Genomic DNA, 20,126 nt, shown 5'->3' on the forward strand with positions numbered 1-20,126 from the left:
CAGTTGGTAAACTGTGTTCTAGGTTGGGATAATTGGGAGAAGGGTGGACCATTATCCCAGACAGCTATGAAGCTGTCCAGTTCAGGTTTTTTATTAAGCAGCTAATCACTGGTGTAGTTAATTAGAAGCTGTAAGAGTTTAAATAGGAGCCTGACTGATGCCTATTAGAGAGTTACCCAGCTAGAGGAGCTGGTGTGTGTGTTAAAAGACTTCTGTTCCTGTGAACTGTAAAAGGACATTATTTTTACAAAGCACTTGTGAAATGCTGGGAAGTGCTGGGACATGCTTGAAAGTACTGCTATTTACTAAAAGTACTTTACATTGCTGCAGAGGAAGGATTACCCTGTTTTTGAAACTGAACTGCCTGTTTGTTGTTGCTGTGAAAAATAAAGCCTTTTAAGGGGACTGTCTTGTGCTGCATTTGTGCCCTAGAGTGGGGTTAAAAGTGTTCCTGTTACACTTGGTGGAGATTCCGGTTAACCACATTATATGTCTGTGGGTATTATAATCTGCAAGCAACATGGAGGAAGTCATTAAAGCTTTGATCCATTCTAACGCTATACAGCAGGAGACTAACAGAAAAGCTGCTGAAAATAGTGCAGCACTGCAACAGTTGGTCTTGGCCCAGTCAGAGAGTGCTATGCTGCTGGCTAAATCACAGAGGAACACTGAAATGTTGATACAACAGATGGTCGCTGTGCAAGCTGATACATTCAGGAAGACCAGGGAAGGGCAACAAAGTGCTACACAAACTCTGCAACAAGAGGTTCAAGCCATATCAGAAAGAACTGAATATGTTGGTGGCAGCCAAGATTCCAGAGTAATAAGGACTAGTCATTATTCTTTAAAAGAAGACAGCAACTGATGATGTTCAGGCGTATCTTTTGGCATTTGAACCCACAGCAGAAAGAGAAAAATGGCCAGCAGCTGAGTGGGCGAGTATATTTGCGCCATTTCTTAGTAGTGAACCTCAGAAGTGCCGTTCACTCTCTCTGGCTCCAGGACACACACGCTGAGTTGCTGAGTACACGGCCGCACATCCGGTGCGCAGCATACAGGCAGGGAGTCGCTACCTAGGCAATGGATCCAAGTTGCCAATTATCAAAAGAGACACAAGAGTAGCGACTTTGGAGATAAGGAAGGAAAATAACAATTCAAATATTTATTCCAATATGCTTAAAAATAGCCAATTAAGGCCAAACAGACATGGGACAGCCAATAAGTAAGATGTCTGTGGTGTTTTGCGCCCCCTACTGGTGCTTATTCATAGACATGTCTCCCTAAGGAGAACACACTCTTTTATACCCTGGGAATTAACCCTTTATGTGCAAGTTAATTAAAAAAATATAAAAACAAGAGTATTCTTGTGGGCAATTACTGGAATGTGGCACAATTTAGTACATATGCGATTGGTGAAACATCATATATCATATTGTTTATATAAAACACATATTTTTTAAATTTTATGTTGCCACCAAACATGTTTATATACTAAGATGATGTTCACTTCTATTAGTGTATAGTGTAATATGTTAGAACTGCTAAGTAATAGAGGGGCATATTTAGGGTCATTGTTGGGGCAAATTTAGCTCCCATCACGGTACCAGAAATTTGCAAAAAAATAGTTACATCATTGAATATTTTCCAAATTTAAAGATACAAGATATATTGAAAAGTATAACCCTAGATGAAAAAGCCACGACAATAATTAGTTGGAGGGAATCACAACTGAAAGTGATAAATAAATACTATTATACGTCTGACATAATTAATAAATGGTCCCAGAATAATCAATATGGGAAATGTCATAAATGCAAGGTGGAGAAGGCTGATATTATGCATTGTTTGTGGGATTGCCTGAAAATCCGACAGTATTGGAATAAGATACATTTTTGGCTGAAAAACATACTTCAAATAATATTATGTATTTTTTTAGTTTTGAATCCTACAATGGGGGAGACCAACAGTTGATAAATATGGCCATTCTGGCTGCACGTAATTTAATCTTTAGAGATTGGAACTCTACAAGGGCTCCAACAATATCAGAATTCATGAATATTATGAAATTACAAATGACAATAGAATTGCAAGATAATAAATTAATGCGAGAAAAATACCTGAGAGTGGTTAAAAGTAATATTAACATGGCCCTTGGCAATCCAGACCCAATTTATATCCCCATTACAGAAAAAAGCTGCATTCTAACTCTTAATGGATGGACCAGAGAGAGGGATAGGTGTGACAGGATATAATGAGTGATTGGTGGGGCTCTTAAGGAATATGAGGAGTACGAGAGGATTTTTTTTTTTGTGTGTGTGTATTTATGTCTTTGAAACTGCAAATGTAAATAGCATAAATTAAAGTTGGTAGACGTGGAAATATGTCTCAGTCCTGTTTTTAGTAATAAGGCAGGAATAGTCCCGCTGTAACTGTTTAAGTGAACAATCTTAGTGGTTATAAAAGGTCAATTTAAGTTAATTTAAACAATTGGGTTATGAGTGCTGTAAACCAATGTATGTTATTTATTTCAGATTAGGAGCTGCATCTCCACGATAGCTGCTCTATGAACAGGAGCTGCGTCCCCATGATTTATGCAATACAGAATAATTGTAATGTTATATTATGTTGATTGGAAAAACGATAAATAAATATTTAAAAAACAAAACAAACAAACAAAAAGCTGTACATATAGTGATGTTTTTCAACTAAGGGATTGTTAACGCTGTAGATGTACTCCAATTCCCACCATGCTACAAATATGTTTGCAAATGATGGGGCAAATTTAGCCCCCATCACGGTACTGCAAATTTGCAAAAAACATAGTCATCATCAAACATAAAAAAATTGTGTGATAGTAGGAAATGGAGCACACCACAAATAAACATCTAACTGATGGTTTCAAATTAATTTAACGTTGTAGAAAGAAGTCTCACAATGTATTGACATCCTGTTTGGAAAATATTCCTAATGCAACACCTATTGTTTAGGGTAAAAGTCTGGATTAGATTTTTTTGGGTTTATCTAAATCCATAGCTGTAGAATAATCTAATTATCAACTATATAGATCAACAAGAGAAGCTTCTGTACATGCATCTACAAAGAAGACCTACTCTGATTTAGAGCCTGCACAAGCCAGTGACTATGAGAAATTGAAAGCGGAAATCCTTGCATGCTTCGGCAGTCTGTGCACAAAGATTTCATTCCTGGATGTTTTCCTCTCCTAATGCTGCAAGATCCCAGATGTTCAACCTTATATACCTTGCCAGGAAGTGGCTGCAACCAGAGGTTAATTTGGCTACCAAAATAGTGGAACTACTAGTGATGGACCAGTTTCAGTGTGGATTACCTGCTTCCCTGCGGCGGTGGGTTAATCAAGGTGATCTTCAAACAGCGGACCAGTTGATTGTGTTGGTCGAAAGATTTATAACTTCAGCAGAAGCTTTGCAACATTCTTCAGCATTTTAGTTGTGCAATCCCAAGTCCCAGAACTCTACAAGAACTGGCAAGACTGTTCAGGGGATAAAGGAGATAGGAGAGCAGCAGGTGTATATGCAAAACACCGGATACATTTTCCCAGGAATTAAGGGAACATTTAAATATAACTAACCTGTAAGATGTTTTAAATGTAATGAGGTTGGTCATATTGCCAGAGACTCTGTTAACAGCTCTGTTAATAATGATTCCCATTGGTGTACTGTGAAGGTTAATGGTAAAGTGTCTAGGTCTTTGCTTGATTCAGGAAGTATGGTCACACTAGTGGTTAAATCTATAATACCTGATGATGTATTAGATTATGTGGAAAAAATGGGAATTATCTGTGTTTATGGAGATAAACGTGAATATCATACAGCTGAAGTGGAGAGTGAGACCTAGTGTGGTAAATTAAAATGTTGTGTGGGTGTAGTACCAAATTTAGCCCATGAGGTGGTGATAGGGATAGATTTTCTAAAATTTCTGGAGTTATGGGAATCTCCAGAAATATGTCAAACTACCGATATTTATGTATTTCCTTTCTCTGAAACTGATTTGAAAGGGGATTCCATTGAAAAGAAGAAAAATAAGATTTATTGCCCTATACCTGTATTAGTAGGTGACCAACCTTCTCAGAGTAATGGAGTACTAACTCAGAAAATACTGATGATTTGATAGATCTGGTTGGTGGCCCTGGTAATTTTAAAAAAAGCCCAATGAGAGGATCCAACATTGGTAGAGGCTAGAAATAATATCAGGGTTATACATGGTGTTGTGACACAGCCAGACAATGTATTACCCTATCCTTATTTCGAAGCAGTTAATGATTTGGTATAAAGTTTAGAAAAGAAATGAACAGATATTGTTAAACAACTTTTGGTGCCCCAGACTTTTAGAAATACTGTGTTAAATCGTGCACATAACCACATCCTAGGGGGACATTTGAGAGTTGAAAACCAAAGAGAGAGTTCTTAGAAGGTTTTATTGGCCAGGGATATTTGTAGCCATCAAGGGTTATTGTGCTTCATGCCCTAAGTGTCCACTTACAGTTCTTGTTTCACAACCCTTAGCAAAGTCCATAGCAAAAGAACTCATGCTAATGTTTAGCAGGGTTGGGATACCTAAGGAAATTTTGACAGACCAAGGAACTCCATTTATGTCCAGGGTTACAAAAGAATTATGTTAGTTGTTTGGCATAAAACAACTAAGGACCTCAGTATATCACCCTCAGACTGGTGGGTTAATGGAAAGGTTTAACAAAACTCTCAAAAGTATTCTAAGAAAGGTAATTGACACAGATGGGAAAAAATTGGGACCTTTTTGTTACCCTATTTAATGTTCTCTATCAGGGAGGTTCCCCAGGCTTCTACAGGTTTTTCCCCATTTGAACTGTTTTATGGGCGGCATCCCAAAGGACTACTAGATATAGTTAAAGAGACATGGGAGCAAGAGACAACACCTTATTGAAGTGTTATTGAACATATATCCCAAATGCAGGACCGTATGGAAGCTGTCATGCCCATTGTAAGGGAACGTATGGGGAAAGCACAGGAAGCACAAACGTACAGCTATAACCATAATGCTAGTGCCAGAGTGTATATGAGATCATTGAGAAAGTGGGTGATGTCAATTACAAAGTAAGTCAGCCATGTAGAAGGAAACCTGAGCAAATATAATCATATAAATCTGTTAAAACCTTAGAAAGATATGGAAGTTTTAGTTGCCTTAAAACCTACAGAACTCCCTGTCACTGAACCAGAGGTAAATATATCTTAAACCCTATCTGTACATCAGAAGCAAAAGGTCAAGGATTTTATTAGGAGAAACAAAGAGGTATTTTCTGTGGTACTGGGAAAAACTAATGTTATTAAGCATGACATAATAACAGAACCAGGGAAGAAAGTCTGCCTTAAGCCCTATAGGGTCCCTGAGGCTTGTAGAAAGGCCATTAAACTGGAGGTATACTTTTTTAAACGCTTGGGGTAATTGAGGAATCACAAAGTGAGTGTAACAGTCCAATCGTGCTTGCTCCAAAGCCGGATGGTTCATTAAGATTCTGTAATGACTATCGTAAGCTTAATTGTGTTTCCAAATTTGACATCTATCCAATGCCTAGAGTAGGAGAGTTGATAGGAAAGTTGATAGAAAGTCTAGGAAAAGCACGTTATCTCACTACAATTGATTTAACAAAAGGGTATTGGCAGGTGCCTCTCACCAATCAAGCAAAGGAAAAGACAGATTTTTTAACCCCATATGGCTTATTCCAGTATACAATATTGCCATTTGGTTTACATGGGGCCCCGTCAACATTCCAGAGAATGATGGATAGAATTTTTAAACCCCATGTTCGTTATGCAACAGCATATTTGGATGATGTTATAATTTATAGTGCAGATTGGGAATCCCATCTTCCAAAAGTTCAAGCAGTACTTGATGCAATACGGTCCGCTGGGTTAACTGCCAATTCTGCAAAATGTACTGTTGGTTTACAGGAAGCTTAGTACTTGGGTTATACTATTGGTAGAGGATTAGTTAAACCTCAGACAACAAAAGTAGTGGCCATACAAAACTGGCCTCAGCCTCTAACTTAAAAACAAGTGAGAGCTTTTATTGGGATAACTAGTTATTATAGAAGGTTCATCCTGAATTTCGTTACAATTGCGGAACCCTTGACAGATCTCACAAAAGAAAGGGCCCCAATTATGATAAAATGGTCCCCAGAAGCAGAACAAGCTTTTAAGCATTTGAAAGATGCCCTTTATGTCCATCCAGTTTTGGTAACCCCCAATTTCTCTAAAGATTTTATTGTACAGACAGATGCCTCTGATGTTGGTTTAGGAGCAGTTATCTTTCAGGAGTGTCAGGGAGAAGAGCATCCTGTCCTTTTCCTAAGCAGAAAACTTATCCCACAGGAAAATACCTATTCTTTAGTGGAGAAAGAATGCCTTGCCATTAGGTGGGCTTTAGAGACCCTTAGGTACTATCTGTTGGGAAGAAAATTTAAATTAATAACAGATCATGCTCTTCTCACATGGATAAGCCAGAATAAGGAAACAAATAAAAGGGTTACTATGTGGTTTCTTAGCTTGAAACCCTTCAATTTTTCTGCCGAGCACAGAGCTGATCTTTTGCAGGGAATGCTGATGGTTTGTCTCGGGTATATTCGTTTATGTCCATGGTCGCTCAACCCACTGGGTATGATCTAGGGGGTAGGATATGTGACAGAAAGCAAAGCCTGGTTATAAATGGAAGATATGTAAGACCAAGTATTGTACATGGTATTTCTCCTTTCAGTTAAAAACCCCAGGGAGAGAGTGTGTGTATTTGATTGTGCAGTTGGTAAACTGTGTTCTGGGTCTCTGGAGTTGGGATAATTGGGAGAAGGGTGGGCCATCATCCCAGACAGCTATGAAGCTGTCCAGTTCAGGATTTTGATTAAGCAGCTAATCACAGGTGTGGTTAATTAGAAGCTGAAAGAGTTTAAATGGGAGCCTGATTGATGCCTATTAGAGAGTTACCCAGCTAGAGGAGCTGGTGTGTGTGTTAAAAGACTTCTGTTCCATGAACTGTAAAAGGACATTATTTTTACAAAGCACTTGTGAAATGCTGTGAAGTGCTGGGATATGTTTGAAAGTACTGCTATTTACTAAAAGTACTTTACATTGCTGCAGAGGAAGGATTACCCTGTTTTTGAAACTGAACTGCCTGTTTGTTGTTGCTGTGAAAAATAAAAGCCTTTTAAACTATAGTGGACTGTCTTGTGCTACATTTGTGCCCTAGAAGAGTGTGGTTAAAAGTGTTCCTGTTACAACAGTTATAAATAAATATGTACACATATATAGACACACACACACACATACTGTATATATATATATATATATATATATATATATATATACACACACACACACATGTATATGTATGTATCTCAATGTTAAATCCCTTTGGCTGCATTATAACTTTTGTGTGCAAATTATTATTTTAAAAAAAATATTTTTTATTAGATGGTGTCAGTATGAGTGTAACTATATTTTGTAATGTATTATTGTTGTGTTTTGTGCAAGCGCTCACATTTACTTTCTTATTTTAATACCTGCGCAATTTAACCTGCACACAAAGGATCGTGAAAAATGAATATCGCTTGCTCACAAAGGTTTGTGCTCCACACGTAATCTGGCCCTAAGCGGGTAAATTAGATTCCTTCCTAAATACAGAGTTCTATTGGATATAACAGCCCAGGGGTAATATAATCAGCTGTGGTAATGATCTTGCCTGGTATATTTCCTGAGTATAAAAGACCTCATATTTTAATTTTAGTTGCTCCCTAATGGGTTCATTAACAACAAGACAGGCTAATAATGTAACGTTGAAGTGGATTTTTTTATTCAATTCATTCATATATTGTAAGAATGGTTAAGCTTGTTAGCATTAGCCCTGTGGATTGTATGTATCTCTTGTAGAAACTATATATACTTTTTTTTTCTCTGTTCCCAGTTTTGCATTTAATCAATATTTTACTGTCTCTGTATAATATTGCAGTACGATTATGTGTTTAGACTTATGCATATCTGTTCATTTTCTTTTGCTGAAAAATTCAATAAAACATTATTACACAAAAAATAAATAAATACAGAATTCAGAGATTTAAACCCACTAATCATTACAACCACGAGTTGCAAGTTAAACACGATTATAATGAATAAAGTTGCATCCATACCATATCATAACAAGATCCACTGTGAAGGATATCAGCATCAAAAAAACATCCTCAAAAACAGTTAAGGATAAATAAAATAAAAATAAAAAACAAGATGTTGCCAGGTTTTAAATATCGAGACACGGACGCTAGACGGGGTACTTCACAAGGGCAATATGACATTTATGAATTCTGCATGCTGGGCAGAAGTCTTGGTGAAAAATCCCGCCCATGTCTCTAGAAACCCCAAGAACTCCCACTGCCAGCCGCTGGAGATACTGATCATAATATCCAGTGAGACTACTGCACCATAACAAAACAAACATGCACAAACCTTTACAGAGACTGTTTTGCAAGTGCTGTAGTTGTAATCATTGTTTTTCTGCGTTGCTAGCAGTTCCTGTTTGATGTGACAGATATCATGTACTGGTCACTCACGCAACTATAGATGTTAATGGCTGGAATGAAGCGATATGCAATGAATTCCGTGCATGATCTTCCCTTTACAATGAGGCCCTCTGCAACCTCATGAGTGTCTAAGTATCTAGACGCTTGATTATGCCATTACATAAAACTGTTTACTTTGTAGTATATTAAAGGAAAAGATTTCCTATTAGACTTATCATAGTAAAGTGAGGTAATAAAAGGGACAGTAAAGTCAAAATGAAACTTTCATGCTTTGGATAGTGCATATCATTTTAACCCTTTGAGTGCTAATGACGGCTCTGAGCCGTCATGGGCACTCCCACCTTGAGGAAGATCTGAGGGCTCCTAACCACTCCTACCCCGGTGATCGTGCCTGTAGAGTGACAGGCATTGCTGGGGCTTCACGTGATGTGCAGTGACGTCACGCGCAATGACGTGATGACGTCACTGCACAACTTTATTTATACTTAACAATGTTAAGTATAGGAGGAGGGGGCATGCTGCTTAGAAGCCTGTATCTCAGGCATCTAAGCAGATACAGACCCCCAAGACCTACTGTTGGAAAGGTAATCGCCTAACCTGTCCAACAGTGTAATCTTGAGGGGTCTGTAAAAATAAAGTAAAAAAATTAAAAAAAAAAAACTTAGAAAATATTAGCACCCAGGTGGGAAAGTGCTTAGCACTCAAAGGGTTAAACAATATTCCCATATATTTTATCTCATTTGATTTGTTCCCTTGGTATCCTTTGTTGAAAATAATGTCTAGGTATGCTCAGGAGCAGCAATGCACTAATAGGAGCTAGCTGTTAATTGGTGGCTGCATATATATGCTCATCCAATGTGTTCGCTAGCTTCCAGTAGTGCATTGCTGCCCCTTCAACAAAGGATAACAAAATAATGAAGCAAAGTTGATAATAGAAGTAAATTGAAAAGTTGTATAAAATTGTATGTGAATTTTGAAAGAACCATTTTGTGTTTCATGTCCCTTTAAGGTTATGCTTTATACTAATGTAATAATGTTATCTAAATGAGTATGAGTTTTGAGATGTTTAAATGTATTTTGTATTAGTTTTGTTAATAATGCAATAGCAGTAGAATACCACAGTGTATTACCTGAATCAGAAGACATGTCACAGAACACTTCAAACTGGGAAACTCCTTGGCCAACACCATCTGGATCGATAATATATCGGCCTGAGTCTGTAATCCCAGCTTCTTTAAGAGCTGCACAAGACTGCAGGATCGGAGGCTCTGAAACTTCAAACAAGTACTCTGAGTGTTAATTTTAGAGGAACATCTGTTAAATTGACATTAAAGTCCATGTTTTAATAAACATAACATAGATGAGCAATTAAGCACTGCACTGAAAACAATAGGTATACAAAGTATGTTTAAAATCAATTAAAGGGACACTGAACCCAATTTTTTTTTTCGGGATTCAGATAGAGCATGAAATTTTAAGCAACTTTCTAGTTTACTCCTATTAGCAAATGTTCTTCATTCTCTTGGTATCTTTATTTGAAATGCAAGAATGCAACCTGGGTTGTCCTTGCTGATTGGTGGATAAATTCATCCACCAATAAAAAAGTGCTATCCAGAGTTCTGAACCCCCCAAAAAAAGCTTAGATGCCTTCTTTTTCAAATAAAGATAGCAAGAGAATGAATAGAAATTGCTAATAGGAGTAAATTAGAAGGTTGTTTAAAATGGCATGCTCTATCTGAATCACAAAAGAAAAATTTTGGGTTCAGTGTCCCTTTAACACTGTCACTTTGTTAGCTTGATTTTGCAAATGAAGGTCAGTTCAGAGATACAGTAGGCCTCTTAAAAAGCCGTGCTCCTTGTTGGCTTTGTTGAAGCACTTTGGGTCTTGATATAAACAATCTTGTATCTTGTATTCAGAATATTGTTTTTAACTCCAATATAGTAAGAAGCACCTAACTTCTTCAGTTTCATTTGTAAAAGGGACATGAAACCAACATTTTTCTCTCATGATTCAGATAGAACATGTCATTTTCAAAGGCTTTTTAATTTACTTTTATTATCAAAGTTTCTTTCTTCTCTTAGTATCTTTTGTTGAAAAAAACTTCAGGAGATTTAACATCTGGAATACTCAATGGCAGCAGTTTTGCAAGAATGTTATCTATATTTGCAAGAGCACTAGATGACAGCACTATTTCCTGCCATTTAGTGCTCCCGACACACCTACCTACAGTAGGTATCTGTTTAAAATAGAATACTATGGTAAAGAATCAAATTTGATAACAGAAGTAAATTGGAAACTTTAAGTTTAAAGGATTTTCTTCCTATGATTTCTTTATAAGTAGTAAAAAATAGAAAGGTTGATAAAAGGTGCCATTCATGCTATCCTAATTATTGGGTGATCAGCTTTCTCATACATTATATGTTATAGTGATGAAGAAAATGCCACAATACTTGTTTCATAAGGCTATGGGTATGTGCAGTGCCCCTGTAGTCCATGGGCAGCACATTCCACAAGTAAACTGGTACAATGTTACAAGCACTGTAAAACTGAGTCTGGATAGTTACTACAGATAGTAACATGGCCTGATGTGATTGTCCAATTCCCAGGGATAGAAAAGTCAAAATTAAACTTGCATGAATCAGATAGACCATGTCATTTTGAGACACTTTTAAATTCACTTTCTTCTCTTGGTATCCTTTGTTAAAAAAAGAGTATTACATATCCTGCACTAGGGGGAGCTAGCTGGTGATTGGTTCCTGCACACATTTGTCTCGTGATTGGTTGAATAGATTTGTTAAGCTAGCTCTCAGTAGTGCCTTGCTGCTCCTTCAGCAAAGGATATCAAGGGAATGATTGATAATAGAAGTAAATTGGAAAGTTGTTTAAAATTGTATGTTCTATCTCAGGGCAGCTCAATAGAAATAGGAAGTTGCTGAAGTGAGAGAGTGGAGAAAGAGAGTGCTGACATTTATGGAAGGTCATAGCAGACCTGGAGATTTTCTTGTAATAATTAAATTATTTTCTCCCCTCCTCTCTTCAATCTCTCTTTTTACCCTCTCCCTTATGGGCGCCATGTACTAAACGGCGGGCGGACAGCTTCTTAACTCGCGAAGCTGTCCGCCCGCCTCCGCTACACACGGGCAGCGGATCTGTTGATCCGCTTGCCCGTATGTATCATTACACACTCATCGAAGTGTGTAATGCCCGCCCCTTCAATCGCGCGACCAATCACGCGACTGAAGGGGCTGTCAATCACTGAGAGCGAGCGTGCTCTCTGTGATTTTGCTTTGCCACCTAAGAGGTGGTGTAGGGTGTAGGAAGCAGCGGTCTAATGACCGCTGCTTCTTACATAGCGGGAAGCCGGCTCGCATATGCGAACCTGCCCCGCAAAGGCTCCGGAGCAGCTTTCGCTGCTTCGTACATGGAGCCCTATGTCTCAACATTTACTCACTAACTTTAACTCACCACCATTAAATTTCCACTCGCCAATGGCTAGTAAAGAGTGAAATGGGTGAGCCCTGTTCTATCTGAATGCTAAAAAAAACTAGTTTAATGTCCCTTTAAGCTTATGATCCTATTAAAAAAACATTATTCATTAACTTGTGTATCACTAGATCATTTTTATTATGATTAATCCAAATTGAATCTCTATTATTCAAATACACAGTAGTAAGTACTATAAATTGAGCTTACTTGTTCCCCAACAACGTAGCTTGCCTATGCTGTGGAAAGCCATTTCCATGGGGGCATCTCTTGTATCCCCAAACCTAACTTCTTGGACAGGTAAAGTGGCCTTATCTGTTAAGACGCCTTCATCCGTTCTCCAAACATCATCATTTGCGTCACAGTTGCATGATGTGCCCTCCAAAGCGCATTCACCTAGTTCATGCAAAAAATAAAATAAAAATGTCCTTTCTTTTATTAATCAACATTTATTTATTCTTAACATATTATAATAGCAAGAAAGATAAACGATTAAAATGCCATTATAGTAAAACATTTTTACATGATCTAATTGGTTACAGCATGCGATTTTAAGACTAGCGACCCTGCACCCCTATGTGTTTTACATCCGCAAAGGGATTCCAAAAATAAACTGCCATTGACCCAATCAGCAGCGTTAGTTGTACAACCCTGCATGTAATTTTTTTTACTATAACAGCCCTTTAATACAAAAGCACAACAGGAGTTAAATACATAATAGCTTATGATTTTCAGTATGACATTACTTATACATGTTTGTGTGCAAGTTAATGTGTACTGTATATTATTTTCTGAGATGGTAAATATAGATATTTTTAATAAAGAATTTACAATTTCTTCTTTTATTGTTTTGCTTTCCTGATTTTATGAAACGTTACATTTTAGATGTTACAGGAAATCAGAAAATGGGACATCAAGTTAGCAATATTTATTATTAGTTCTAATACCTTTAAAGACCTAATTTTAAAGGGACATGAAACCCAATTTTGTTTTCTTTCAAGATTTAGAGCATGTAATTTTAGCAACTTTCTAATTTACTTTTATTATCAATTTTTCTTTGTGCTCTTTGTATCTTTTGTTGCAAAGCAGGGACATACAGAATGCTTAGGACCCATTTCTGGAGCACTTTATGGCAGCAGTTTTTTATTAAACTAAACAAATATTAAATTTGATAATCAAGTCTAAACCTATAACAAAGATTTGGCTTGAAGTTGTGCCTTTATCATGAAACGCGTAACACAGCCAGTCAGTAGTTCTATTTCTAAGTTAACTTGGAGAACCTATAGACTCAACTATATAAAGTTTTAAGGGACATAAAGCTGTAATAAGAAAGTGATCTGATGCATTAGAGTACTTTCTTCTTATTGTATTACAGCTTGCATATAGTTGTGTTAAACACATAGTTAAAATAAACTCTGGACCTAAAATGTACTAATAGTTTTGAGCTGAACATGGCAGTTAAGCCAATCTGGCAGAATATTTGTGAAGTCACCAATCAAGGTCTGAATTCAGTTTAGGACCGACAGTACCACAGATTGTTACAGCACTAAAAAAGTGCGACTAGAGACCTGAAGTAAAAGTATAACAAAACACATTTAAAACATATTAAAGTATCTCACAAACACACACACACATATATGACATTAAAATAAATGTTGAAAAAGCATTTTAAAGGAATATGGTATATGACAAAGTGTTGGACTAAAAAGGGCTCAAAGGTGTGTCTGTGTGTATATATATATATATATACAGGGAGTGCAGAATTATTAGGCAAGTTGTATTTTTGAGGATTAATTTTATTATTGAACAACAACCATGTTCTCAATGAACCCAAAAAACTCATTAATATCAAAGCTGAATAGTTTTGGAAGTAGTTTTTAGTTTGTTTTTAGTTATAGCTATTTTAGGGGGATATCTGTGTGTGCAGGTGACTATTACTGTGCATAATTATTAGGCAACTTAACAAAAAACAAATATATACCCATTTCAATTATTTATTTTTACCAGTGAAACCAATATAACATCTCAACATTCACAAATATACATTTCTGACATTCAAAAACAAAACAAAAACAAATCAGTGACAAATATAGCCACCTTTCTTTGCAAGGACACTCAAAAGCCTGCCATCCATGGATTCTGTCAGTGTTTTGATCTGTTCACCATCAACATTGCGTGCAGCAGCAACCACAGCCTCCCAGACACTGTTCAGAGAGGTGTACTGTTTTCCCTCCTTGTAAATCTCACATTTGATGATGGACCACAGGTTCTCAATGGGGTTCAGATCAGGTGAACAAGGAGGCCATGTCATTAGATTTTCTTCTTTTATACCCTTTCTTGCCAGCCACGCTGTGGAGTACTTGGATGCGTGTGATGGAGCATTGTCCTGCATGAAAATCATGTTTTTCTTGAAGGATGCAGACTTCTTCCTGTACCACTGCTTGAAGAAGGTGTCTTCCAGAAACTGGCAGTAGGACTGGGAGTTGAGCTTGACTCCATCCTCAACCCGAAAAGGCCCCACAAGCTCATCTTTGATGATACCAGCCCAAACCAGTACTCCACCTCCACCTTGCTGGCGTCTGAGTCGGACTGGAGCTCTCTGCCCTTTACCAATCCAGCCACGGGCCCATCCATCTGGCCCATCAAGACTAACTCTCATTTTATCAGTCCATAAAACCTTAGAAAAATCAGTCTTGAGATATTTCTTGGCCCAGACTTAACGTTTCAGCTTGTGTGTCTTGTTCAGTGGTGGTCGTCTTTCAGCCTTTCTTACCTTGGCCATGTCTCTGAGTATTGCACACCTTGTGCTTTTGGGCACTCCAGTGATGTTGCAGCTCTGAAATATGGCCAAACTGGTGGCAAGTGGCATCTTGGCAGCTGCACGCTTGACTTTTCTCAGTTCATGGGCAGTTATTTTGCGCCTTGGTTTTTCCACACGCTTCTTGCGACCCTGTTGACTATTTTGAATGAAACGCTTGATTGTTCGATGATCACCCTTCAGAAGCTTTGCAATTTTAAGAGTGCTGCATCCCTCTGCAAGATATCTCACTATTTTTGACTTTTCTGAGCCTGTCAAGTCCTTCTTTTGACCCATTTTGCCAAAGGAAAGGAAGTTGCCTAATAATTATGCACACCTGATATAGGGTGTTGATGTCATTAGACCACACCCCTTCTCATTACAGAGATGCACATCACCTAATATGCTTAATTGGTAGTAGGCTTTCGAGCCTATACAGCTTGGAGTAAGACAACATGCATAAAGAGGATGATGTGGTCAAAATACTCATTTGCCTAATAATTCTGCACTCCCTGTATATATATATATATATATATATATATATATATATATATATATATATATATATATATATATATATATATATATGTTTGTGTGTATTTGCATATGCACTTTAATGGTGTGGAAAAATGTACTTTTATTCTTACTATGAAAAATGAATATAAGCTATTTTTTCCCACTTCTTTGGAGTGCAACCACTTTTGTTGCGCAATTATAGAGCAGGACCTAGTTTAATCCCTTTGTGTGGTTTAAACGCATGCATATAGGCAAGACATTGGGCATTATAAATATGCTCTAACACAAAAGTGCAACTTTGTTTCCCTATAATTTTACAATAAATGTGATACAATGGAATGTAACACACCACTAACTTATATAGGATTCCTATATAAGAGAACAGGTGAGAAGCATGAATTCATTCTTATAGCCCTATCTGGACCATTAAACATTATGGAATTTTGAATAAAAAAGCACAACAAATGTTGACAATGTTTTTGTATGAAATTAATATCATATTCTAAAAGTGAATGTAGTTTATGAGAATGACCTTAAGCTGTATAAAGATGATAGAAATAATTTATTACCACTTTCTCCACAAGCACATCTTCCACTGTTGGTATCGGCTCCACCCCAAGAGTTTATTTGATGTCCATCTCTTGAAATCCACCATCCCCATGGACCATTCAAAAAACGGATATGCCGGCATTCAAGCTGAATAGGCAAGATTCAAGAAGTAAATGAGCTTTCTACAATGAAACTGTAACATGCCCTTTTTATACATAATTATTGTAAAGCTTAATGAAACTAGACTTTTAGGGGACGATTTAATATTGTACGGGTCGACATGATATATATAGGGGATCATGTTCGCCAAACATTGATAAATACCGACAGCATACTCTGCTGGCATTTAGTGAAATGCTTGTGCAATGCCGCCCCTGCACATTCGCGGCCAATCAACCACTAGCAGGGGGTGTCAATCAACCTAATTGTTTCCAATCAGGATGATTGCTGTCTGCAACCTCAGAGGTTGCGGTTGAGTTAAGGAGCAGCGGTCTTATCACCGCTGCTTCTTCATTTATGTTTCCAGCGGGAAACTGCTGCATTTGCAGTATAATAAATCGGCCCCTTAATCTTAATTAGCATTGACAGGGAAGAATATACTTTTTTTGTGAGTATATGCTGAATGACTGTGGTTGTTTTATTGTAATTAGTTGTGAAAATTATCAGCAAATCAATGGTCAGACTTACTCTGACAAACTGCTCACAGGATTCGGATATGGATGTCAGCAATCTAAGCTGATTCATAGACGCCCCATTGTACTTGATAATCCGGGAGTAACATCCAGGGTCTTCACATGAAGAAACTCGCTCTCTACCTTCTGAGTCATGACCAATGATAGTTATACCTATAAACAAGACCATGGCTTGAATGGCAGTAGTCAGTACATTGTATTAATAGTATATACAAACCATTCAGTTTAATTTTATTTAACCCCAATATTTTATCTAACAAGAAGACTTTTTTCACAGGTTTACTAGCACAATGACAATCACTAGTTAGATCATTTTGCTTTCTATTAGCCGATCTGCTAGGGGTGTTTTTTAACTTTTTTTTTTTCAATAGGACCATGTGAGTTTACATGGCTGCTTTTTTTTCATATTTGTAACTTACTGGCACTATAATGTTATATTGTTATAAGTATTTCAGTGCATGTTTTTTATGTATGTTTGTAATATATTATTTAAAATATATATTGTTACCATGTTTAGCCATGCTGAGTGGAAAAATAATGAACGTATATTAAATACATTTTTTCTGCTATAGGGAATTAAAACCCAACATTCTTCTTTAATGATTCATAGAACGAGTACATTAAAAAAAAAAGCTTCTAATTTACTTACCTACTATCTTTTCAACAAAGAATACCATGAAAACAAAGACGTAAATTGGAAACTTTTTTTTTCTTTAAAATTGCTCTAGCAGAGTCATGAAAAAAATAATTGGGGTTTATGTCCCTTTAAGTTTTTTTATGAGGAATTAAATTTCATGTTTCTCAATATGAATTTTGTGAAACACGTCAACACCGTATATTATTTTATTAATAACATATTTTATACCTGTTGTGGAGTCAGAATTCATGTCACAGTCTACTGTAAAGTGATTGTCGCCTTCTCCCACACCATCAGGGTCTATTGCATAGATTCCAGACTCCTGTACGCCAGCGTCCTTTAGAGCTGCACAAGACTCTAGCACTGTCAAACAAGGACACATTTAGTGATGGAGACTGTGGCTATACTATATACCAGGCATTGATATTCATGCTGTATATTGATGTGTAATAGTTATCATTTGATAACAACATGCTTATCAAAACACATTTATTGTGTATCAAATTTTACAATGAATAAATGGAGCCAATTTTAAAGGAACATTAAAAATCTTTTGCTTTTGTGTAAAAACTGTGCTTTGTCCTATGCTACCTAGAGAGGCAAAAATAAACATATGTAACCTGCTGCAAAATGCGTAAATCAGCTATTTGATTTGAAGCATTTGGTGGTTACTGATTTTGCACTTTGGCCTCTCTAGGGAGCGTAGGACAGTTTTACACAAAATCATGAGGTGTTCCTTTTAAAAGACACAGAGAAGATAGATAACAAGCTACTCTAAACTCGTTAGGAGTTTTATTGTCTCTTCCATTCCAAGCCATTTCTTTCCTTCTTTTCTTCTTTTGCTTTTTAAATAAGGGCATTCTATATATTAGCACCCCTGCATGACACAAAAAAGTGGAGACATTCCATGCAAGACTCCAAAAATGGACTTGATAAAATTATTGGCACCTTCTCAAATTTGTAAAAAAATAATTGCATTCCAAGTTTGTGATGCTCCTGTAATTTGTAAATAAACTCACCTGTATCAATTAACAGGTGCTGACAATATAGAAATCACACCTGCATCCAGTTAAAATGGTGAAAAATGTACTCAACCTTCCTCTTGTGTGTCTCTGTGTGCTACACTGAGCATGGAGAAGAGAAAGAGCAGCAAAGAATTGTCTGAGGATTTGAGAACAAAAATTGTGGAAAAGCATGGACAATCTCAAGGTTACAAGTCCATCTCCAGAGATCTTAATGTTTTATGCTTAAAGGAACAGTAAAGTCAAAATCAACTTAAAAAGATTGAATAGAGCATGATATTTTAAACAACTTTAGTTTGCAGTGTTTGCAGCAATGTTTATAGTAATGTTATACATAGTTGCAGACACTGCTGCCATAGATTGCTAAAGACATGTGCACGCTTCTATGCTTTTATTAGTCTATCTAGATTTACTCTTCAATAAAGCATACCAAGAGAGCAAAGTAAGTGCAAAAATAGAAGTAAATTGGAATGTTGTTTAAAATTGCACGCTATTGGGGAAAATGTATCAAGCTCCGCATGAAGCATGAGGCCCCTTGTAAAAGTGGGTCTCAAAAAAATCTCTGCAAAGTTAGTACACCTGTAAAAATATACAACATTGCTACATCTTATTCATTAAGAAAACAGACAGTTAAGGCCTGAACAGTAACTGGTGAGATAATAAATTCAAGTAAAGACACATAGAGTCTAGAGTCCCAATAGAATGCCATAGTCAGCTAGGGCATTGCTATTTAAGTGACCAGACAGTTTCAGATCTAGAGTTTAGATTAAGTATTATCAAGATGGTCTAGGAATTCTGTCCGTTTGGATTGTTGATTCAGACGTCTCGACAGTGGTTGCCATTCTGGTGCAGTGGCGTTCAAGGTGTCTGTGTTATCCAATCGGTTGTTATGTTGTCGAGGTGCTGAATGTAGACCTAATGAGAGCAGGAGTTTTAAACCTTGTTCTGGGTCAGAGATGATATATGAGTGCTCTTCAAATTGGAAAATTAATCGAACTGGGAAACCCCATTTATATTCTATATTGTGTTTTCAGAGACATTGTGTGGTTTGTTGAAATGTGCGCCTTTTCGCCAGCGTGTAGGGGGAGAGATCTGGAAAGATAAGTACAGTCTGATAAGGGTCTTTCAGAGTTTTGTTGAGAAATGAAGCTCTAAGCAACCTTTCAGCTCGGTGAGCTCTGTCTATAAGAGATTCCTGATCTTGCAATGTTCCAAGGAGCTCTTTAAATAGACCCATTAGAACAGTGTTTTTCAACCAGTGTGCCGTAGCAGACTAGTGTGCCGTGAGAGATCCTCAGGTCTGCCGCGGCAGACTGACAACAGTCCCTTTTTCAAATTTTTAAATATTGGGAGGTATGTGACAGGCTCATCAGGCATCATTTACAACCATGAAATTGACATTCATTCACAGGCAATCATTATGATTGTTTGTGAATGAATGTAAATATGTCATGTATAGTTTGTAGGAGGCATGGCATGACAGCACAGTACAGTGTGTGTGTGTGTATATATATATATATATATATATATATATATATATATATACTGTATATATATATCCTGTATTAGGCTACAATGTGTGATTTTGTAAAATTTTGGGATGGTGGTGTGCCACAGGATTTTTTAATGTAAAAAAGTGTGCCACGGCAAAAAAAGGTTGCAAATCACTGCATTAGAAAACCAGGTAGATCTTTAGATCCTACTTCCTCAGGGATGCCTCTGATGCGAATATTATTCTTACAAAACCTGTCCTCTAGGTCCGTCATTTTGGATTCCAGATTAGTAATCTAAGAATTGAGTATAGGAAAGAAGATTTTTATGATCCACATGAAGGTCTTCATGTTTTTTCTCCAA

At 37.0% G+C, this 20,126-nt stretch overlaps 1 protein-coding gene across 1 annotated transcript in view; it reads right to left on the reverse strand.

Annotated features, from left to right (window-relative positions):
* Window positions 1-20,126, reverse strand: part of LOC128659456 (uncharacterized) — a 162,128-nt gene that overhangs the window by 14,658 nt on the left and 127,344 nt on the right. The window contains exons 7-11 of the mRNA XM_053713080.1: window positions 17,479-17,613; window positions 16,609-16,766; window positions 15,942-16,068; window positions 12,270-12,455; window positions 9,706-9,849 (exon numbers count right to left, since the gene is read on the reverse strand). Of these exons, the coding sequence (XP_053569055.1) occupies window positions 9,706-9,849; window positions 12,270-12,455; window positions 15,942-16,068; window positions 16,609-16,766; window positions 17,479-17,613 (750 nt within the window). The remainder of the gene's footprint in view (window positions 1-9,705; window positions 9,850-12,269; window positions 12,456-15,941; window positions 16,069-16,608; window positions 16,767-17,478; window positions 17,614-20,126) is intronic.

Source organism: Bombina bombina, chromosome 5, assembly GCF_027579735.1.
Source record: "Bombina bombina isolate aBomBom1 chromosome 5, aBomBom1.pri, whole genome shotgun sequence".
In the NCBI taxonomy this organism is placed as follows: domain Eukaryota; kingdom Metazoa; phylum Chordata; class Amphibia; order Anura; family Bombinatoridae; genus Bombina; species Bombina bombina.